At 43.1% G+C, this 24,738-nt stretch overlaps 1 protein-coding gene across 1 annotated transcript in view; it reads right to left on the bottom strand.

Annotated features, from left to right (window-relative positions):
• Nucleotides 1-24,738, bottom strand: part of LOC144590711 (TALPID3 protein-like) — a gene marked incomplete at its 5' end in the record, with an annotated part of 124,168 nt that overhangs the window by 50,705 nt on the left and 48,725 nt on the right. Inside the window, 4 exons of the mRNA XM_078395135.1 lie at nt 5,882-5,998; nt 13,964-14,151; nt 20,443-20,646; nt 22,660-22,846. Of these exons, the coding sequence (XP_078251261.1) occupies nt 5,882-5,998; nt 13,964-14,151; nt 20,443-20,646; nt 22,660-22,846 (696 nt within the window). The remainder of the gene's footprint in view (nt 1-5,881; nt 5,999-13,963; nt 14,152-20,442; nt 20,647-22,659; nt 22,847-24,738) is intronic.

Here is a 24,738-nt window from a genome sequence, read left to right as displayed (position 1 = left end):
GGTCACTCTTAAATCTCTCCCCATTCACGTTTAGCCAATGCTCTCTAGATTTTAAGATTGGAAATAGACTGTGTTCACTTTCCATGCCCCACAAGATCTTGCACACCTCCATGAGACCCCCCTTCACCCTTCTACTCTCAAGAGAAAAAAGTCCCACCCTATCTTTTCCCCCACCATTGTCATAGTTAAATTCTATTTACTATTCCTTGTCCCACCTTTCCAACTTATCTAGATTATGTTGTCAACTTAGATATCTTTCCCAACTGTTCACTATACCACCAATTTTGATGTAATCTGCAAATTTACTAACTATGTTAACTAATGTTGTCATCTAAATTGTTAATGTAGATAATGAACAACAGTGAACCTTACACTAACTCCTGTGGCACTCCACTGGTCACAGACGTTCAACCAGAAAATAACCCTCAACAACTACCCTTCGACTCCTTCCTCCGTGCTAATTTTGAATCGACTTGGGTGGTCCACCTTGGACTCCATGCAATCTAACCTTCCAGACTAGCCCACCTTGTGGGACCTTGTCAAATGCCTTACTAAAGTCCATGCAGACAATGTCCACCACCCTGCCCTCATCAGTCCACTTGGTGAGCTCTTCAAAATGTTCAATAAGCTTTATGAGACATGATTTCCCACTCACAAAGCTATGCTGGTTATCCCTAATCAGTCTGTGCCTATCCAAATGCGAGCAGATCCTGTCCCTAAGAATCCCTCCAACAACTTTCCCATCACTGACGACAGGCTCATTGGCCTGTAGTTTCCTGGCTTGCCCTTAAATAATGGTACAACATTAGCCACCTTCCAGCTTTCACCTGCGGCTGAATATGATGCAAATATCTCTGCAAGGGCCTCTGCAATTTCTTCCCACAAGATCAGAGGATGCACTTGATCAAGCATTTATCCACCTTAATGCATGATTTGGAAATGCTGGAAATTAAAAGAAAAATTGTAGGTTTGTATTATGGAGGAGTTGGCTGCGCCTAACGGCTGCGGCTCTCTGGCAGTCTGTTTGTCTTTTTTTCTTTTTTTTGGTTTGTGTCGGTGTTGGGATGGTTTTTGTTTCTGTTTTTGGCTGTGTATGTGTGGGGGGGGTGGGTGTGTGGGGGGGGGGGGGTGGGGCGGGGGAAACCTTTCTTTTATTAGGTCTCTTCCCCGGGGCGCAGCTCGCCCGCGGGGCCTTCCATCGCCCGGCGCGGCTCGGCCGCTGGACTTAACATCGCCGGCGCGGCTCGGCCGCGGGACGTTTCAGTGCCCGGTGCGGCTCGGCTGCGAGACGTTTCAGTGCCCGGTGCGGCTCGGCTGCGGGACTTAACATCGCCGGCGCGGCTCGGCTGCGGGACTTAACATCGCCGGCGCGGCTCGGCCGCGGGGCGTTTCAGTTGCCGGTGCGGCTCGGCTGTGGGACGTTTCAGTGCCCGGCGCGGCTCGGCTGCGGGACTTAACATCGCCGGCGCGGCTCGGCCGCGGGACGTTTCAGTGCCCGGTGCGGCTCGGCCGCGGGACGTTTCGGTGCCTGGTGCGGCTCGGCCGCTGGACTTAACATCGCCCGGTGCGGCCGCGGGACGTTTCAGTGCCCGGGGCGGCTCGGCCGCGGGGCCTTCCATCCCCTTGCGGGGGCTGTGCGTGTCGGTTGCCTCGGTAGGGGTCGAGCTGTCTGTCCGTGGGTGCAGGGGGAGTAGAGGGGAAGTTTTGTTGCCTCCATCACAGTGAGGGGGTGTTTGGAGTCACTGTGATGGATGTTTGTGTTGGGGTCGTGTGTCCTGTGTTCTTTTCTTTTTTTTCTTTTTTGCTGTGTCTTGTGACTGCTGAAATTTCGTTCGGTGTTTGTGCCGAGTGACAATAAAGTTTTGTTATGTTATGTTATGTTATGTTATGTATAACCAAAGAGCATACATACTGGGGAAGCATGATGGAAAAAGAGGCCAACATGGTGAAGGTGACTTAAAGGTCATGTTAGGTGAGGCAATAGATAAATTCTAAGAGGTGTTTAGACTACAAGGTATAGCTAGTTGGGAGCAGAGATAAACATAGAATGTTGTAAACAAGGCCAAGGGCAATAAAACTAATCATGAGATAAGAAGGTTCTTTATCACATCTATTTGTCAGACAAATAGGAGGATATTTTATAACTAATTCTGAGGAAACAGAAAGTTGAAGGTTACTCTAGGGGGGGTGAAAAGAAGGATGATTACAAAGAAATGTTGATAAATGATTAATTATTTCAAAAATGTAAAATCCACACGTAACCATTGAAATCCAGAATAAAAGCGGCTGTGGGTGCTGTGAATCCTTGAAATACTTTGGGTTCTCTCACAGAGTGTTTTCCAATGCGTACTGTTAAGGCCTTGGATAAACCGACTTGTATGAAGTCACCACTCACCACTGCTCTACGAGGTATTTTTTTGTGACTGTACGATCTGAGCTGCAATTAAGAGACCAACTGGGCTCCACATGAAAGGCAGATTGAGGGTAATGTTTAAAAATACAATTCCCTCCAACAATGCACTTTCAGACCACCAATACCTCCGATTTTGTCATTCATATATAACTTAAGACATCACAACTCCTATGACTCAAATCCTTTGTTTCCTCAGTAGAAAATGGATGACTGGCCTTGTTAAGATGATGATTGCAATCATCATGTGAGCCTAGCGACATTCGCCAATAGATTTAGATTCTCCAATTTTGCAACAAATTGGAGAACAGAATTCTCGACTACTGTGTAATTCAGCTCCCCTTTCATGCAGGAATAATTGTTCAATTAAAGCACAAATCAAAAATGCTCAGCTATCAGGATTGGCAAAAATTGCCCAGCAATTCCAATGGCTTCCTTTCATTTCTCACCTCAGAAATCTGTCACTAACAGAAGGACAGACGTCAGGTTCATTTTGTTCATCATGAGATAGTATCTCAACCATTGATACACATTGTCACATAGGACACTAATGGATGCCAGCTTTAGCAAGAATATAATTCTCCACAATCCGAGCACAAAGAATTACAGTGCATGTACACCAAAATCTCAATAAAGTCTAACTTTTTGTGTATACACCCTTTTGAAGTTACTCTGGCTTCAAAGTTCAGATTGATTAAACAATGGGCTTGTCTGTCCCATATTTAGGATAGAATATTTAACGATTTCTGGCTGTAAGGAACAATTACAAAGGAATACGTCTCTGGCTCATGTCTCTGCTAATCACTCATTGAGCATGAGAAATCATCCAAGCCATTTAAAATTCTTTAAAGGTTTGTAATAGGACATGAAGTAGCTGGAGGTGATGGTGCCGTCTGTGCTCATTCAACTTCGACAGCTACAATGTTAAGATGGTCAGCACATCAAAGTAGTTGACCTGTGGAAGTTCTTCCACCTGTGAGGCCGTCTATGAAACACACACTGGCATTTCAATGGCTTGTGTGTGGCATGAATAAGTTACAGAATAGGAGGCAGTTATTCTGAATTGTACCTTAGAATTGAAATCAAGGAGGTATATTTTATTTATTGAAGGGGAGAACTTCGATATCTTCTGGTTTATCATTCACAATTACTGGTTACGTTTTCTTGGCTTAAAAATGCACATTTGGTTCTCTAATGATTGACCAAGTGACATGAACTTTCTAATACCATAATGGTTGACGGTAAGACCCGTTGGGGTCAAGATTCATATCTCCCTGGAAGTGGCAACTGAAGTAGAGAGAGCAGAAAAGAAAGCATATGGTATACTTGCCTTCATTGGACAAAGCATTGAGTATAAGAGTCAGAAAGTCATGATGTATTTCTATAAGACTTTGGTTCGGCTGAAATTGGAGTGTGGTGTGGAGTTCTGGTTGCCCCTTTACAGGAAAGATGTGGAGTTCTCGCAGAAGAGATTTTCCAGAATGCTGCCTGGATTAGGAGCTATTAGCTCCAAGGAAAAGTTGGACAGACTTGAATTGTTTTCTCAGGAATGGCAGTGGTTGAGGGGAGATCTGATATAATTTTTTTAACATTATGGGAGCCATAGGGATGGGTTAGACAGTCAGTCTTTTTTCACAGGATGGAAATATCAAATCCTAGAGGGCATAGCTTCAAGCTGAGAGGGGCTTGACGAGATGTCCAGGACAATTTTTGTTTACGTAGAGAGTGGTGTGCCTGGAACGTGCTGCAAGGGATGGTAGTGGAGGCAAATACAATCGAGGTGTTTAAGAGATATTAAGATAGGCATATTGATATGCAGGAATGGAGGGATACGGATCACATGTGGGTAGAAGAGACTAGTTTATCTTGGCATTATGTTTGATATAAGCATTATGTTCGGCACAAACATTATGGGCCAAAGGGCCTGTTCAAGTGCTTTATTCTATAATTCTTGGTATTTTGTAACACCAGAGCCATTGAAAAGTAGAAAAATTATTGATGCTGGAAATCTTAAATAAACCCCAGAAAGGCTAGAGACATTCAACAGTCTTGTTTGGGGAGAGAGAAACCAAGTTAACGTTTTAACTTTTAATAAGTAGCAAGTTAACGAATGTTAAATCAAGTTAATATTTCAAATTGATGATCTTTAATTTGAACATTATTGAATGACCATTAAACATTTGTTCCTCTATCCACTCATGCAACCTGACCTGTTGAATAACTCCAATGTTTCTGCCGTTCATTTAAGATTTCCAGCATCAGCAGTTTTTAATACGAGAGCCAAGAAGGTCTGGAGGTCTCTAGGGCATTATTAGTAACAGCCTGGTGCATGAGCTGTTGCTGGAAGATTCATCCCATTGATTTAAATATCACTACCCCCTCCAGGGTCCAAAAGAGAATGATATGTTCTTATATTCTTGTAATTTTAAGTAGTTTAACCACTGTTTGTACAGTGGGTAGATGGTCCTGAGCTTTTGTTCTTTTATCCAAACTCACAAGATTTGATCTGTGGGTATGTTCCCGAGCAATAGTAGCTGATCTCTACATTAGGCAAACAAAACTTTCTATGTCGATAGAAAAACTTTATATGTCCGAGCAAAAGCAGGCAAACAAAACTTTAGAATTCTCTTGAACAGGTTTCGCAGTTTTGGCCAGCCGACCACAGAAATGTTATTCATCAAAATGCTATAACAAATTTCAACAGCTTTTTTTATATTCAGTGCCAATGAAGTCTGACATCAGCTCTTTTTGCTTGGGCTTAGCGCCCCAGATAAAAGGCAGCTTCCATATGTTATTAATTATGTCTACTCTTAAGTGGAATGTCTTCCAAATATTCATTTCAGGAAATATTTCGAAGAAAAAAGGAAACTTACTATATTATGAGTCAGTAAGTCATGAGGCAGCTCAAAAAGACTTCAGTTAGGCCTTATTTGGAGTATTGTGCAGTTCTGGTCGTCCCATTACATGAAGGATTTGGAGGCTTTCAAGAAGGTGCAGGATGCTGCCTGGATCAGGGGGTATTAGCACAAGGTAAGGTTGGACAAAATGGATTGTTTTCTCTGCAATGCCAGAGGATGGAGACCTGATAGGTATATAAAATTATGAGAGGCATCGGTAGGGTAGACAGACAGAACCTTTTGAAAATGTCAAAGATTGGAGGGGATAGCTTTGTGAGAGGGGAAAAAGTTTTTTTTTCCCACATAGGGTTGTGGGTGCCTGGAACGCGCTGCCAGGGGTGGAGGTGGACACAGATATGATAGTGGCATTTAACAGGGTTTTAGATGGGCACATGGAAATACATGGAATGGAAGGATAAGGGTTGCATGCAGGCAGCGATTAGCTCAACTTGGCATCATGTTCAGTACATTGTGGGCTGAAGGGCCTGTTCCTGTGCTGTACTGTTCCATGTTCTATAAATGGACTGTACCTTCAAAAAAGAAAAAAATTTAAAGGCAATAACATCAAAAGTACCTGTTTCAGAGCTGGTGCAAACTGTTGTATCACCTGCTGCAGCTCAGGGCTAGCTGACCTTCGACTTGCTGCCGGACTGATGCTAGGAAGACTATCAATATCCATATTCGGCAATACCTGTAGATAAATTTTCATTACCCGTTATATGAAGAAAAGATACATTGAGAATAAGACAATGGATCATTTTGCAAAAAAAAGATTCTTGAAAATGGATATGCTAAGTTGTAAGAGTTGCTGAAAATTCTGTCATCGTGAAAAATTATTTTTTATGTCAAAATAAACCAATATTATTTGTTTTGTCATTTACCTTTGTTTTTGTTTCTTGTCAAATTCGATTTAAAGTTTATTAATTGTAATTTATCAGAGTGAAAGTTCCAGAGTTGCTATTGATCTGTAGAAATACCTAAAATCACCAATGTATAACAGCACCAAGCGATTTTTGCATGGTTGGCTATTTGCCCCACAGTTCCAGACTGAGGAGTACCTGCTGAGTTACTTACTGAAGCTTGGTGCAGCTGAAGCAAACCCCCAATTTGGGAGGATCACAGTCTAGGGTCTTTCTGCTGATGGACACTGAGGCACTGAGTTTGGAGGGAACACTCCTTAACACGGGAAGGGTTATCACCTCAAGAGGGCCACATCAGTGGCAAGTGTTTTGTGTAAAGACAGAAGCTAACACACTGGGTATAACACTTGACACAAAGAAAATGTTAAGAATTTTGCATGGTTTTTGTTTTTTCTATATTTTTATTCTGAACTCTGAAACATAAAAATAACCCATTTCCCCCTTAATTTATAATGATCGCATCAATCACATGTTCATCAATCTGAAATCTCTTCTTGATTTGTTGGTGATTATATTTTCTGTTCCAGTGTTGCAAAGGTTTGTTACATTTTCTCCAACAATAATGATTTTCTCACCTATCCAGTTGCTGTGTAAAACTAAAAGTTCAACAATTTCCTGGGCATGTTCTACACACTTCAAATATAAATAGAACATTCGCTGTCCATCAGTCATCTTATGTCACGCCTTTCTCTGGTGAATTATTTTCTGGTACTACACCTTTCTGTGGTGAATTATTTTTTGGTGCTACACCTTTCTCTGGTGAATTCTTTTCTGGTGCTACACCTTTCTCTGGTGAATTCTTTTTTGGTGCTACACCTTTCTCTGGTGAATTCTTTTCTGGTGCTACACCTTTCTCTGGTGAATTATTTTCTGGTGCAACACCTTTCTCCAGTGAATTATTTTCTAGTGCTACACATTTCTCTGTTGAATTATTTCATTGGTATATAATGATCAACTGCCATTAGTTTCTTTGATCCTTTTAAAATGCATTTCACACATTTCATCCTTTTGAGTTTATTTAATATTTGCCCCTTTATTTTTAAAAATGCAGTTATTTAATTTATGATCAATCAATGTGATTGTCCCTTGGTCAAGTACTAAGGAAGATAATGCTCTGAATGAGTGGAAATGAGGCCCAGATTTGACAAGATCTTTTTCAAGCATGGAAGTTTGAGTAACAAATGGCACCACATCAACTGTTGAACCCTATCACTGGACTCCATATGAAGTCCAGCACCAGGTCTCAATGTTGCCAGGATTTCCCAGCTTTTGCAGGGGAATTTATTCTCAAATCCTGTGCCAAAAATTTGATTAATCTCTGGTACTTCAGAATATTTTTATGTACATTGCCTGAGGACTTGTTCCCTCTCGCCTTGCAGACCGCTCTGCAGCAGTCCTGCAAGGTCAGAAAATGTGCAGATGTGCAGGTTTGTGTCAGACTTAGCACAGGAAGTGCGGTCCAGATGACTTCAGTGAGGTTTCTCGGCCTGAAATTAGGAGTCAAAGGAGAAGGTACTTTTTTTTCAAAATAAACTATTTTGCTTTAATATGTTTGAATTAATTTTACAAAATGTTAATCTTTAAAAAATGGTACTTTATTAATTATTTAATTCCATTTCAATGGTTTTAAATGCCAAATGTCAAGGGAGGAAGCCTCTGCACTGTGCTACCTGACAGCCAGTAAGACAGGCCGGATCTCAACAGATAACTCTGAGGAGCAAATGGGATGGTGTAGCGACCATAGAGATTAGTCCTAGGAGTCGAACCCTCAGATTGGCCAGCAAGGTCACGTGTGAGTGCGACCGTAGGGATTGGTCCAAGGAGTTGAGCCCGCTGATTGGACAGCGACGTCACGTGTGGTTTTGGCGCCCAAAACCAGTCAGTTAGGAGAGTTCTTCGAAGTGAACAGTTAGAATTAATGGTTGTCTGTAATCTTGTTTGTTATACTTTGTAATCGAATGTTGCTGTCGCAATAAACTTCTTTAACAAAGAACGAGCCTCCAGACTCGCCATATTGGTGACCCCAACGTGATCCAGCCGATCACCTACCATGGGTGAACAAGACACCTCGTCTTCGGTTCCTACGCCCGGCACACCGCAGCTAAACGCGGTCAGCGTTCACCTTCCGCCGTTTTGGGCACATCAACCGCAATCTTGGTTTGTCCATGCCGAAGTTCAGTTTCACCTAAGAAACATCTCAACGGACGAGACAAAGTACTATTACCTCGTCAGTGTTCTACCGCCGGAGACGTCCGCGCGGGTGATGCGGTTCATCATCGCCCCTCCTGCAGACGACAAGTACAAGGCACTGAAGGTACTCTTGTTACGAACCTTCGGATTCAGTAGGCATGACCGAGCTAAGAGGCTTATGCACCTACCGGCTCTCGGAGATCGGCTGCCGTCCGTCCTCATGGCTGAAATGTTGACGCCAGCAGGTGAACACACGGATTGCCTCATGTACGAGCAGGCATTCTGAGAGCAGCTTCCCGAAGATGTCAAGCTCATGCTCACGGATTGTTCTTTTAAGGACCCCGTGGCATATGCGGAGAAAGCTGATGCACTCATGGCATCCAAATCAAAAAGAAACAGTTCGATCAACAAGGTCTCGGCATCAGCGGGCAGCCCGCAGCGGCATCAAGATGGCGCCGCGTCTCCCGCCATTTCTCCAAAAGCCCGCCAAAAGGATCTGCACAAGCGCGGCTGGTGTCATTACCATCTACGATGGGGTGGAGAAGCCCGCAACTGCCGCTCACCTTGCACCTTCTCGGGAAATGCCTCGGCCGATCGTACATAGAGGCGGTCGCGATTGGCCAGAACCGACGCCTCTACGTCCGAGATCGATTCACGGACACGGAATTTTTGGTTGACACGGGAGCCATAGTCAGCATCGTGCCGCCGACCGACATCGAAACCCGATCGAGTAAGAAAGGGCCTACCCTCATCGCGGTTAATGGCAGCCCCATCCGCACGTACGGTACGCGGACAATGTCCCTGGCTTTCGGCACCCGCACGTACGAATGGCCATTCATCATCGCGGAAGTCGGTCAGGCGATCCTGGGCGCAGATTTCCTCTGGGCCTTTTCACTAGTTCCCGATGTCCGCGGTAACAGCCTTTGACCCTCCACCGGGCGCCACCCCGCCCAGCCCGACTGTCCAGGCCGTCGTCGCGGCCCCCGACCCGTATGCTGCGGTCTTGGCGGAGTTTCCGGAGCTGCTCGTTCAGCGGTTCAACGTCCCTTCTGCCTGGCACGGCGTGGTCCACCATATCCGCACCGAGGGACCCCCCGTCTTCGCTCGGGCCAGGAGGTTACCGCCCGACAAACTGGTGGTGGCGTGGGCAGAATTCCAGAAGATGGAAGAAATGGGCATTGTCCGTCAGTCCGACAGCCCGTGGGCCTCTCCGTTGCATATGGTCTCCAAAGCATCTCCAAAGACCATGCGGCGATTACCGGCGCCTCAATGCCGTCACCACGGCAGACCACTACCCCATACCGCAACTCCAAGACTTCTCGGCTGGAAGGTGCCGTGGTTTTCTCCAAAATCTATTTGGTGCGGGGCTACCACCAGATCCCTGTGCGCCCGGAGGACATACCAAAGACTGCCACGATCACTCCGTTCGGGTTGTTCGAATGGTTGCGTATGTCTTTCGGTTTAAAGAACGCGGCACAGGCTTTTCAGCGACTCATGGACCTTGTTGGTCGAGATTTGTCTTTTGTTTTCATTTATTTAGATGATATCCTGGTCGCCAGCCGCTCGGAGCAGGAACACCTGGACCATTTGCGGACCGTGTTCCAGCGGCTCCAAGATCACGGGCTCATCAAGCAACCTTCCGTGTCAATTTGGCCTCCATTCTCTTGATTTCTTAGGACACCGAATCACCCCCACCGGCGCCACCCCTTTGCCCGAGAAGGTGGAGGCTATCCGTGCCTTCCCGCGGCCCACCATAGTGAAGGGGTTGCAGGAGTTCGTGGGCATGGTGAACTTCTACCATAGGTTCGTCCCGGCAGCAGCACGGGTCATGCGTCCGCTCTTCCAGTGTCTCACGGGCAAACCTGTGGAGTTAGAATGGTCCGCGGCCGCTGAGACGGCCTTTGAGGCAGCTAAAGCGGCTCTGGCAGACGCCACCATGCTCGTCCACCCGAGCGCCTTCGCCCCCACGGCCCTGACAGTCGATGCGTCGGACGTGGCGGTGGGAGGGGTTTTGGAACGGCAGGTGGGTGGCCTTTGGCAGCTCTTGGCGTTTTTCAGCCGACAGCTGAGTTCGGCTGAGCTGAAGTATAGCGCCTTTGACCGAGAGCTTCTGGCTCTCTATTTAGCTGTCCGCCACTTTAGGTATTTCCTAGAAGGCCGCCCGTTTGTGGCCTTTATGGACCACAAACCGTTGACTTTTGCTTTTTCCAAATTGTCCGACACATGGTCGGCCCGCCAGCAGCGGCACCTGACTGCCGTCTCAGAGTTTACCACCGATGTCCGTCATGTCGCGGGTAAGCTTAATGCCGTTGCTGACGCCCTGTCACGGCCAGCCGTTTCCCCCATTTCAGCGGTGGGCTGCGAGGTGGATCTCCAGGAGCTTGCGGACGCACAGCTCCTGGCAGACACCGCCTCGGCATACCAGTCCGCCACTTCGGGGTTAAAGTTGGCCCAGGTGGCCTGCGGGCCTCCGGGTACAAAAGTCTGGTGTGATGTTTCCCTTCCCCGCCCCAGGCCGGTGGTGCCGGCCTCCCTCCAGCGCCGGGTGTTTGATGCCATTCACGGGCTGGCGCACCCGTCCATACGCTCCACCTCTGCCTTAGTGGCCGCTCGGTTCGTGTGGCATGGCCTGCGAAAGTAGGTAGCCGCTTGGGCACGTTCCTGCGTTCCCTGCCAGACCGCTAAAGTTCACCGCCATGTTCAACCCCCGGTGCAAGAGTTCGCGGTTCTGGCGGACCGTTTTTTTCATATTCATGTTGATTTAGTTGGGCCTTTACCTTCCTCCCGGGGCTACACTCATCTGCTCACGGTGGTTGACCGATTCACCCGGTGGCCGGAGGCTTTCCCGTTGTCTATTGGGTGGCCCGTTTCGGTATTCCGTCCGTCATTACCACAGACAGGGGATCCCAGTTCACCTCTGCCCTTTGGGCCACGCTGGCGGAGCTGTACGGCTCCCGGATGCAGCACACCACGGCGTACCACCCACAGGCTAATGGGCTCGTGGAGAGGTTTCACCGGCAACTTAAGGCGGCCCTCAGTGCACGGCTGGAAGGCCCGGACTGGGTAGACCAACTTCCCTGGGTCCTTTTGGGCATCCGGACTGCTCCTAAGCAGGATCTCGGTGCTTCGTCCGCGGAACTGGTATATGGCTCGCCGCTTCGAGTGCCCGGGGATTTCCTGCCGGAGTCCTCTGGTCAGCAGCCCTCGGTTCCGTCGGTTTTGGCATCACTCCGGGCGCGAGTGGGTTCCCTGGCTCCGGTTCCTACTTCGCGTCATGGGTGTTTCATGGTACATGAACCGCCTGCCTTGAAGGACTGTGAGTTTGTGTTTCTGCGTAGGGATGCCCATCGTTCCCCGTTGCAGACGGTCTATGAAGGCCCGTTCCGCGTGTTGCGTAAAGGGACGGTCACCTTCACCTTGGATGTGGGCGGCAGGAGTGAGCTCGTCTCGGTGTCCAGGCTCAAACCTGCGCACTTGGATCCGGACAGCCCTGTCCTGGTTGGCCAACCGCCTCGGCGGGGCCGTCCTCCTGCGGTTCCACCCGATCCGGGACCCCCTGCTCCTGTGGTTCCGGCAGCCCCTCTCCTTACTCGTTCTGGTCGTGAAATCCGGCTCCCTGCTAGGTTCCGTACCTCGGGTTCTGGGGGGGGGGGTCATGTAGCGACCATAGAGATTAGTCCTAGGAGTCGAACCCTCAGATTGGCCAGCAAGGTCACGTGTGAGTGCGACCGTATGGATTGGTCCAGGGAGTTGAGCCCGCTGATTGGACAGCGACGTCACGTGTGGTTTTGGCGCCCAAAACTAGTCAATTAGGAGAGTTCTTCGAAGTGAACAGTTAGAATTAATGGTTGTTTGTAATCTCGTTCGTTATACTTTGTAATCGAATGTTGCTGTCGCAATAAACTTCTTTAACAAAGAACGAGCCTCCAGACTCGCCATAATGGTTTGATTTGAGCTACTCCATTAAAGTACAGGCAATAGACCAGCACAGAAGACTAATAGATGCCAAGGTGCTCCCACTGCAGGGAGCAATATTCTGAGAATTTTAATTGTCAAGTTATCCCCCCAAAAATAGGGCATTTCTTCACAGGCAGGAATGAAAGGAATTTAGTTGGTTTCAGCAACTGTTGAGAGTTTGGCACTAAGAGAAGCCTCATAAAATGCTACCTGTCATTTAATTCCACTCAATGTTTATGCAGAAAACACAAAACATTTAAAAATAATTCTTAACTGTCAATTTTTTAAAAACATATAAAGAATAAACATCGGTTTAGTTCTATTATTCTCTGACCAAACAGCGAAACTGCAGCATCATATTTTATATATGGCTTGAAAAGGTTGGCATCTCTAGAAGACTAGACAGCAAAAGGTATGAAAGTTAATGGGCTTAAAAGTAATTATCTTTTGCTGGTGGTTCCCTGCACTGGTAATTACTTCCCTATGGATTGGTTTGCCTGACTTTCACCCCTGCACATGGCAATCGGAGATGAGCTGGAAGCAGATGCTGACATTTCTGACCTCCCATTCTCTTCCTGGACTCAGTGTCAGGCCTAGGAGCAGAACACAAGCATATTGATGCTGTTTGCATCCAATCTATAGTTTTACGCCAGTCATAGCTGGCAAGTGTAGCACATTGGAATGGGTTTGCTAACCATGATTGGAAAATTGTGCAGGTAAGTGATATGTTCGATTTTGTTTTATGTTATGTTTCTGAACATTTTTAGTACTTTAGATGTTTTGAAGTGCACATCCTGAGTCACACCACCTCTTGCAGTCTCCTTTGTGTTGGTCCTTCTGTGAGGCAATAAATGCACAAGGAACGAGTGGAGAGAATAAGCTGGGTTGAGCACAATTAGGGCCCACACGATCTTTACATTTGGATTTCCCCCCAAATCCCTTATTTTACTTCAAAAATTAAATAGTTTTATGGACATTATTATCACTCATACATATTTGACTAAAAATTGATGGAATTAAGAATCGATTCACGTCAGCACATTAGGCACAATACAAATGAATAATTCTGTTTGATTTATGTCTGTCTAGCTTCACTGATTTAGAATGAAGTTACTGGGCAGTGCTACCAAAAAGAAAGCATTCAATTCAACTAAAGTCAGAATACATGAAATGTTATTATTATTTTCAATCCAACTGACATCATGGGGTGAATTTTAATCCAGAAGGATGGTTGAGCTGGAAGAAGCTGGAAAATTAAATATTTTTCAATATATCAATCCTGATGCTTTCTCGCCTATTTCCACTGGTAAAGGGAACAAGGAAGGATTAAATCAGAGGCAATGGGCTGAAAGGTTGTGGGTCATGAACAGCAGGGTGTTTGATTCACGTCCAATAAGTTGGTGTCCATACATACCTGATCAGCTCTCCTCGCATCCCACAATTTTCAACATTCTCCTCGTGACCTCACATTTCACAACATTCAAACGTTCATTTGGGAAATCTGTACTCATAGGTTTCTCCTCCACACAAGGTTTGCTGTCTTCACTGCTGTAAAGCATGGTAGCTGCATAGTACAAAATGCATCTTACCTGTACAGTTAGCTTAGCTGGTTCCTTCTTCTCAGAATTCATGTGCATGACGGCTACATTGGGTTTTTTCACCTTTGGCTGTGACTTCTGAGGAGATGAAGGAACTGAGGTTGTTACTGTGGTAGGATGTGACCTGCTGATAATCAAGTCTGCGGGTTGTGGAACACCATTGTCCATCCGCGGCATGCCTAGAAAGACAGAAGGAAATTTAGTTATGAAAGGAAAATCAGTAACAATCACTAAATATCTTGAGCCATTAAGTCACAATGAAAAATCCCCGGGCACTTCACATACTTTTTAAATGAAGAAAATCTGCAGTCACACTGCAAAAGTAGATAATAATGCAAATTATCAAAAGCTGGGCTAAAGAGGACATTTCCAGGAGCTACATAAAGGTCAAAAAAGAGATGTGAACCTCAGTGATGTAAATGGGGAAATTGGGATCTTTTGCAGCTGAACAGCGGGCTGCCAGTACTGGAGAAAATAAATTCTGGGATGATCAAGTGGACAGATTCAGAGAGTGCAAATAGCTCAGACATTTACAGAATTGTAAGATATTGTAAATATAAGGAATGTGGGCAGCAGGATTGTAACCATCTGGCTCTGGTTACAGAGAGTAGAACATGAGTGGTCAACTCCGGGAGACAAAGGCATGGAAAGAAGACTCAGCAGCAGTTGAGTCGAATCAAACAATGCAACAAACATGGGGAATGGGCAGTCTCAGTATGGTGAGATGTGGTATTTTGGTTCACTTTGGAGTGAAATATGACACCAAAGTTGCCAATAGTTTGTTTCAGCTTCAGGCCGCTCCCAGGGAGAGGAATTAAATCAGTAACAATGGAATGGATTTTGTAATTAGAATCAAAAAGGATAGTTTGCTAACTTGGAAATGGCCTGACAGACAATCACCTGGACAATTTGGAGAGTAGGGTGAGTCACCAGTGGTGGATAATAGGGACATTGCTAAGGGACAATACCTTGATAAGAAACAGAAGGAGAGGAGGTCCTTTGGAGGAACACTAGTGGTCAGGGGTGCAGTGCTGCCGGAGCTCACCGGAGCCCCGCTCCAGCACCTCTGTAAAAAAAAGCCAAAATAAACAGCGGGGAATTTCAGCGGCCGCTCCGGCACCAGTGACAGCTCCGGCGCCTAAAAAATTAGCACTGCAACACTGCTAGTGGTAACAGTGTGTACATGTGAAAGAGAGCTTTGACGAGAAAACAGTTAACAGTTTGGAGTGTGAAGAAGGAAACCAACCCAAAAACGTCATATATATATGTTTTCCCGAGATGCTGCCTTACCCACTGAGTTACTTCAGCACTTTGTGTCTTTTTTTGACAAAAACAAATCTGTGCTAACTGGATTAGAAAAGCTAATGGGTAAAATGAGTAAAAGAAAATATTTACTCCCAGTTAGATTATTGGTACACCAAGAATGAGGCATTTGTCACGATTTAAACTGTGCTGTACAGTAGGCAATTTGAGACAGTGCTTGGAGAGTTTATCGGGCAGATTTTGGTGTTGTGCAGCCTTTCTCAGATTAGAACAGGTTCAATGTTACAATTTAAACCAAATGAATACAGGACACCTCTGCACAAATGTAAGAGTAACTCCAGATATAGAAAAGCAGTCTCAATATTTGCTAAATGTCACATTTATACTGTGGAAAATATTTTTATTTGGGGAAGAAAGAAAAACGACATCCTGGTTAACCAGAGACCAAGAAAGATTTCATGGTTTGGCTAAAAAAACGTCATGACCGCAACAGCACGAGTTGATTATTATTAGCTACATGTTAACTAGAGAGATAATAATAATAATAATAATAATGCATTACATTTATATGGCGCTTTTCATACACTCAAAGACGCTTTACAGGGATTTAAAGAACATAGGGAAGTGAATAAATAGATAAATAAGTAAACGAACAGAGAAAGGAGACAGAGGGTGAGGTGACCTTCAGTGGTTGAAGGCAGTACTGAACAGGTGAGACTTCAGTGATGTTTTGAATGTGGTGAGTGAGGAGGAGTCTCTGACGGTTTGGGGTAGTGAGTTCCATAGGGTGGGAGCAGCGATGGAGAAAGCCCTGTCCCCCCAGGATCTGAGTTTGGTCCGGCTGGGGGGGGGATAGGAGATTGGCAGCAGCAGAGCGGAGGATGCAGGTGGGAGTGTGCCTGTGGAGGAGGTCAGTCAGGTAGGATGGGGCCAGGTTATGGAGGGCTTTGTAGGTCATGAGGAGGATTTTGTACTGGATTCTCTGGGGGATGGGGAGCCAGTGGAGCTTGTAAAGGACGGGGGTGATATGGTCACGGATCGGGGTGTGGGTGAGTAGACGGGCAGCGGAGTTTTGAATGTATTGAAGTTTACTGATGATTTTTGAGGGTGCGCCATAGAGGCTGTTGCAGTAGTCCAGACGGGAGGTGATGAAGGCGTGGATGAGGGTTTCTGCAGCTGTGGAAGAGAGGGATGGACGGAGACGGGCAATGTTTTTAAGGTGGAAGAAGGCTGTCTTTGTGATGTGTTTGATGTGTTTGTCGAAGGAGAGGGTTTGATCAAAGATGATTCCAAGATTCCGGATGTGAGGGGAGGTGGATACTGGGAGACCATCAATATTGAGGATGAAGTTTTGGGTGGATTTGGTGAGCGTTTTTGGACCAATGATGATGATTTCAGATTTGTTGCAGTTGAGTTTGAGGAAATTTGATTGAAGCCAAGATTTTATTTCAGTGATGCAGTTTGTCAGTGTAGAGTGTGTGGTGGTGGAGATTGACTTGGTGGAGATGAGGAGCTGGATATCATCGGCGAAGCAGTGGAAGTTGAGACCATGACGGCGGATTAATTGACCAAGGGGGAACAGGTAGAGGATGAAGAGGAGGGGGCCAAGGACTGAGCCTTGGGGGACACCTTGGGGGAGGGGAGTGGTGGGGGATTTACAGTTGTTAATGGAGAGGTAAGATTTGGTAAGATTTGAACCAGGGCTGTGCCAGTGATGTTAAAGGAGGTTTCAAGTCGGGTGAGGAGAATGGAGTGATTTATGGTGTCAAAGGCGGCGCTGAGGTCAAGTAGGAAGAAGATAATCATCAGTCATAACTCAAAATGTCATAAAATGTTGTTGTCATTCTACACCATCTAGAATGGGCTGTGAAGCAAGAGAACAAGACCTCAGACAATGTACATAAAAACATCCTGAAGTACCAGAGCTCAATCAAAGTACTGGCACAGGATCTGAGAATAAATTCCCCAGCATAAAGCTTGGAATCCCAGCAAAATTGAGACCTGCTGCTGGACTTCATATGGAGTCCAATGATGAGGCTCAATGGTTGATGTGGAATCATCTGTTACTCAAAAGTCTGTGGTTGAAATGTGCTTGCCGAACCTGAGCCTCATAACCACTCAAATGATTGAGCACCAGCAGTTCTAATCAGAGCATTACTTTCCATATGTAATTGACAAAGTGACGATAAAATAGACTTAACATTGGTAAATGAGATTATAAATGAAATAACTTCATTTCAATTGACCTCAATTGAATGAGTTGATTCACAGCTTATTGATGAAACTGGAAATTCAATCCAAATGAACAAAACAAATATGTTCTAATTGCCAGTGATGAAGGCTGTAAATATTTGCATATTTACCCTCAAATACAGGGTAATTGTAATGCTGAGTGAATAATGGGTAATAATGACATGGTAGCTGTTTAATACCACACCTAAAAAAAAGTACTGGAGTAACTCAGCAGATCTCACAGCATCTCTGGAGGACATGGATAGGTGACATTTCCAGTAGAACCCTTCTTCAGTCCTGACTGAAATGCGAGGGAGAAAGCTGAAGAAGAGATGGGGTGGGACAAAGCCTGGCAAGTGTTAGTTAGATACAGATCAGAGGGTGTTTGATTGGGAAATGGGTGGACAAAGGTTAGAAATGCATACAGACAAAAGAGTGTCAGATAGGAAAGAAGTGGAATTAAAAATGAAAGGGGAAAGGTGGGGCAGGATAGTCAGAGAATTGGGTGCGAACTGTGGCACAGGGAAGAGAGGGGGGAGAAAATAGGGGAGGATGTTACCTAGAATTGGAGAATTTAATGCTCACACTATTGACTTGTAAACTACTCTACCTAGATTTTTAAGAAATTCAGAATCTGCAACACCTATCCTGAGTGGGTGATGGAGGCAGATACCCTCACACCGTTTAAGAAGTATTTTGATGATCATCTAAATGACTAATGATTAGAAGGCTATGGACCATGGGCTGGTAAATGGGATTTGATGGTTGGCATGAACATGATGGGCTGAAGGGCCTGTTTTCAAATGTGATAAATAGGTACAATATCATGCTAATTTATCAATTGAAAAGGTAAAGTATGAATATAATGTTTTATTTTTGCAAATTGTAATTGCTTTTCTTCCCCCTTATTATCTAAATTTTTTATTGCAGGTTTTAGCCTGCATGAGTTTTGGACTCTCTTTAGGGGCTGTTTCATTTGTTATTCCCTCTCTACTCGTCCTGCTTTCTTCAAATATCATGAAGAATTATTTTATAAAGGATAATCCTTTTGCTCAAGCCAATTCATTTTTCTGAATTTATTGATTGATTAATTTGTTGATTGAAAGATACAGCATAGCAACAAGCCCGTCAGCTCACTGTCCATGCCGACCATCAATTACCTGTTCACACTTGCTCTATGTTATCCCTCTTTCTCATCCACTCCATACACAGTAATGGAAATTTACAGAGGCCAATTAACCTACAAACTCACATGTCTTTGAGATGCGTTAGGAAATCGGAGCACCGTTTCCAGGAGGAAACCTGGAAGAACATGCAAACTCCACATAGACAGCATCCAAGGTCAGGATCAAACCTGGGTCTTTGGCCCGTGAGTCAGAGGCTCTACCAACTGAGCTACTGTGCTACCCTTATTTATGAATGCTCTAAATAGAAGCACATCTAATAAAAAATCTGCTTTGGAAAATCCTCTATTACTGTATATTGTAAATTTTGTATTGTCAAAATACAAGTCTGGCATGTTCTTGAATCTGAGTTATTTGGAGGATCAAAGTGAATTCACTGTATGAATCTTCCAACAATTACCTCTTCTGCAAAATGACCTTAAACATAGAAAAAAAAAAGTTGCTTTTCCAAAGATTATATAATCATTCCTGTAATAGTTCATTCAAATTTAAAGACACTTATCGGCACAAAATCTTTCAGTACAAGAGAAATTAAAAATGCAAAGATTTCTTGTTCAAAATTTTGCTTTTATGACATTTTAGCGTGCCTCCGCTGATATATTTTTCTTTTAAAGCTCCATTTGCTACCAATACCCTTTATGAATTTCATGTGTACATACAGGGAGCCTCTTTATTAATGCTTAAGACTAAAGTTCAATGCCTCTTCAATGAAGCTCAGCAGCAGGGTAGCTGAATGACCTTCAATGGCACAGCATTAGCTGGAACGAGCAACACTTTACTCATACATTTAATGAGGGCACTACCTTGACAGGGTTTTCTAACACATACTGCAGTTCCATATTATTTTTGTAAAGAAGATACACAGTCTAACAAATTCACACACGGGTTGTTTCCCACAGCTAGAAACTACTTTTGAATTTTGTCACTATCAGGTTTAGCAAATTCAACAATGTAAATTTTGTTTTTCAACAGAACTTTCGGCAAGTTAGTAGCATCTGCACTGCACAATCAGAAAGTTGAGACAATTATGAAACAGATGTTTATCCACATTTGAGCAAGTAATTTTAGTTGAAAATGCATATGAGAAAGTAATGATTTTAACAGGACCAAATCCATGACTGTATTGCTACTGTTTCCAGTCTTCATTGTAAGATAATTGTCACAATGAGTTCTGAAAAAATGTTGAAGAATTCTGCATTGATATTGGTCGATCTGATTTTTTGAAAATAATTTTGCCATAGTAAGGTTAACATTTAGAGTAAGAAACTTCAATAAATGGAAATCTGAAGTCACTGACCAGTAGAAACCCATTTCTTAAATCTCCTCCTCTCCTCTGTGCTGCTTTCAATTAATTCCTGAATCCCCTTTTATCTGGTTTTGGCCTGTTCAGCACATTCTGTCCCTGATGTAAACTTTGAATCAGTCTAATTAATTTACTATTTCTTGTTCCAAATTATCCCCCCCCTCCCCCCCGTTGCTCCTCTTTTAATTATTAATGAGATTCACATTAACAGTCCTGGTCCCAAATTAAGCTGAAGCAAGGAACCAAAACCCGCATAATTAATCCATTTTCTAACTCCTAACTTATTCACCGATAGTCTAGTACTTTCCTCTCTGAGATTCAATATGGCATTTTATAATTTATCTTCATTTTTCTCTTTGCAATATATCTGGGGGTCATATATACACAGCCAGGCACTTTCAGTAAGAATAGAGATAATGATAATCTAGATTTTTTACATTTTCGAATAGGTTTATCTCGAAAAGGTCATTGTTTAATTTTGAACATACCTAGGGCTACAGCCATTGGGACAAGATACCCTTCAACTGGGCCTGAAATGACAGATGTAGATGTTATCTGATGAGATGGACTAAAAAGGTATTGGTTGTTCTGAAAATGTGGAGTGGAAAGGTGCTGCTGCCCTACTGGAAGGCTAATGTATGCTTTGAGTGCAGAGGGAATAGTTTGTGTTCTTGCAGATTTCACCTTGACACCTATTAAAATAAGAACAAAAGAGTTATGGGACAAAAACATATTTTCTTGCACTAAAGAATTCATTTATTGACGATCATAGATATTCATTAATTAAACCCTCGAGTCTATCATTCCAAATTTAAAAACATCATATACTTTAAGTGCTGTATCCCAGAAAGTCCTATGTGCTACAGAGTAGCACAGCTGCTGCCTCACAGCACCAGAAAACCGAATCCGACCCAGTCTATGTTGTTTGCACATTCTCCGTGACTGGATACTCTGGTTTCCTCACACATCCCAAAGATGTGCAGGTTTGTAAGTTAAATGGCTGCTGTAAATTGCCCCTTTTGGGTATGGATCGGATGTGAAGGTGGGATAATGTAGTGTGAAACAGTGATCGATGGTCGGTATGGACTCGGAGGGTCGAAGGGCCTGATTCCACACTGTATCTTTCAATCAGTTTCACACTAAGCAAAATATTAACTTTCCAAGCATAATAATATACAAAGCCAATCTGCTTGAAGTCATACGTTTCTTATATTTCCTGTTAAATACTTTTATGATTGAAGTTTTGAACTCTTATTTGGCAATTTCACCACTCTTTTCATTTATTCCTGGAGAATAGTAGGCCATCTTGCTGGCAGATCTCAAAGAAACAGCCACCAATCAGTTCTTGAGTGAGAAAGTCATAGACTTCCATACACGATTGGGAAGTCTTGAGATAACTTGAGGCGAGAGGCTGACATGGCTCTATCACTGGTATCAACACTAAGAGCTGCGCTGGATCAACAAAGAGAGGTTTTACAGCAAGGATTGCAAATCGAGGAATGACAATCCCATTCAATTAATTGGGGTCAATGACTTTACAGGTAAAAGGTGAGGGAAGATACAAAGTGAAGGTAAGTATTTTAATTATGTTCAACTATATTTCTGTATTAATGACATATTTTAAACTTTAAATCTGTTTATTAATTTTTTTTATTTATGTTTAATGTCTACCTGACTAAAGCTGTCAGGATGTTTTGGAGGCTGGGGCTCAGGATATGATATCTGAGACCTACACACTATTTGGAGCCCTCCACATCTTCAAATAGAGGGCCAATTTTTTTCCGCTCTCCACATCTCAAAGCTGTAAGTGTGAGTGTGCAGGAATGGGCAGGCAGTGAATCTTGTCAGTAGGCTGCTTCAGGATGATTCGATACATTTTACATGGATATATTTACCCAGAGAAAATGTCACATTTCTCAAGTTACTATGCGAATGGTATGCAGTATGCTGAAATGTTTTTGATGTATGATCCCACTATGCGGTGCCCTACAATGTTGGAAAGCAAGACTGATTTGACAATAAGTTGTCCCAGACCACTTTTAATAGCTTCTGTCTGATGAGTTTCTAAATGCATTGTTTTGTTCAGGATAAATACATAAATGGAAGATGCTGTTGTTGGTAAAAGTTTGATTCATATAATGATTGATGTCTTTGCACCACAATATTATGCACAATATTACTTCCCTTCCTCCATGCCTTTTGACAACAGGTTTCAGCTTTTAAAAATTCTCAGCAAGTGTAATCAAGCATACATAATTTATTTTTTTAAACGGCAAAATGGAGTGTACTATAATAGATTACATGAAACTCAGCAACATTTGAAAAGTTTACATCCATTTGTGTTTCCATAGAAGTGAACTTGGTAATTTTTTTCCCCAGAACATAAATATATACATGATTAGGAAAAAAATGAATAAATTATTATAAACATAGTCTATTTCCAAGCCATTCACTGTTGCTGTAATTAAACATATCTGGTAATGACATACTTAATGGTAAATCAGCATCATTATCATCTCCTTATTTAATTAAATGTAGATTCAAATTGGAGTGAGAATCAGAATAAAATGTACACGTCCTGCTCGAATGATTAAACAAAACCAGACTTGCAAGACATTTCCAAAAGTCATATAGCAGAACAAATCTGAGAAACGATGCAAGTAGTGGAACATCAAACATAATTTAAATTAAAACAAATCACTCACCCTTAATATTCTCAATTATTTTAGGCCTATGAACTTTGGATTTAGGTAACGGAGAGTTCACCCTCAAATATGGTCCTTTTTTGTACGTACTGCGATGGCCCTGATAAAGTGCTTTTCCGTATACTTTTCTGAGGTAATCTTCACCTTGTAACTCTGGGGTGGTTGAAATAAATCCATCCACAGATATCTGTATAAGAAAGTCCAAAATTAACTTTAGGTATGTTTATCAGTTTCAAAGAACTGATTATTCACAAAAAATAAGGAGCATGGAAGTGATCTCACTGGTATTTCTAGAAATGTGTGCGGGAGTGGGACAATTCAGTGACCTGGGCACAGATCACCTTTGAATTTAAGTCTTCAAGCTGTGTAGATGTATTTCTCCCACAACAATCAGCATAATGTTGGCTACTCACCAACCTGCTGATAGATTATAGCGAGGAAGCAGGATAATGGCCGGCTTCCTCCACTCCCAATGCTGCATCATAGGTAAAATGAAGGGGGCGCAGCAGTTGTCAGAGGCAGGAACAATGAAATAAATGGTTGACTGCCTGGCAAAGATATAACTATCACTCATCTCAACATAAACTCCTCCAACTGCTGGACCTAATTCAAATGTTTATATTGCTGTTTAAAAAAAATTCTTCATCATAAATGTTGTTATGTATTGGAAATGCTCTTTTGATGGTTCAAAACTTTCCCTTCTCACGGTGCTCTCCAAACTAATTCCTCTTTCTGCAACTTAAATATATATTTTTCCTTAGATGGACACAAAAGGCTGGAATAAATTAGCAGGTGAGGCAGCATTTCTGGAGAAATGGAGGAAGTTGATAATTTTTTGAAAGATCAGGAAGTTGCAGAACTAGCTAAAGAGGCAGATTATCCATGATCTTATTGAATGACAACGAAGGCTTGAGATGAAAGGTGTTCTTCCCCTGCTCCTATCTTCTTAAGTTCATACATTAATTTTGGACAGCATAATTAATTGTAATTAATTGTACACAAGTCAAAAAAATACAATGCTCCAAAGCGAGTTAAAGTGGAAATTCCATTTCAACCTACATCTTTGTATCTGCATCATCCTAAAGAAAAATTCCTTATATCTTAACATCCACTCTTTAATCTAATGTTGGTTTATGTTTACATTAAATGTTTATGTTAACTTTAATAACTCAGATTTGATAACTGTAACAAATAAATCTGAAATACCATATTAACAGGCTGCATTAAATACATGAGAATAGAGCCTGTTGATAATAACATGGAAGTGTAGTTTGATCTGCTTCATTAACTGTAAGAAATAGAAAAAATAGGCCATTCAACTTTCACATGTGCTCTATCATTCAATATTCATTCAATATTCATAGTTGATCTTTATCTTGGTGTCATGTTCCTTTACTAAACCTGTATCACTTCAATCCTTCAATATCCATACACTTTTTGATCTCTATACTCCGTAACCAAGATTCCAAGGCCGTCTTTCTAAAAAATCCTCTAATTCGATCCTGAATGGCTTTGAAACTGTGATGCCTGGTTTGGACACCCTAGCCATGGGAAATAGCACACTCCGTCCACTTTGTCAATCCACTTCAGAATTTTGTACATTACAAAACTCTATACAAGAATATAAGCCCAGTCTGCTAAATCTCTCTTCATCATGCAATTCCTCCAACCCAGGAGTCATTCATTCTTTTTCATCTTCCTTGCATGACTATTCTCTTGTCAATGGTTTTGTTCCTCTTATTTCATAAAATACATACTAGCAATGGAGTGGGAAGACCAGACCTGCATATATTATTACAGTTGTGGCCTCACATGGGTCCTATGTAATTCCTGGGAGAGGTCTTTGCTTGTGTCCTCAAATCCTCTCACAATGAAGGCTATGTCATTGGCCTTTCTAATATTAATATTAATATTGTTCCATGTTCTATGTTCTTAATGTTTACTGATTCATATACAAGGACAGCCAGGACACACTTACCATTCAAAACATACTCTGCTTTTCTGACAAAATGGATGTCCTCACATTTTCCCTGCTATTGATATCAGAGGATCAACTCTGTAGTTTCCCGTTTTGTCTCA

This window comes from Rhinoraja longicauda, unplaced genomic scaffold, assembly GCF_053455715.1.
Source record: "Rhinoraja longicauda isolate Sanriku21f unplaced genomic scaffold, sRhiLon1.1 Scf000263, whole genome shotgun sequence".
Taxonomy (NCBI): domain Eukaryota; kingdom Metazoa; phylum Chordata; class Chondrichthyes; order Rajiformes; family Arhynchobatidae; genus Rhinoraja; species Rhinoraja longicauda.
Note: the sequence above shows the minus strand (reverse complement) of the source record. Positions and strands in the feature narration are given on the sequence as shown.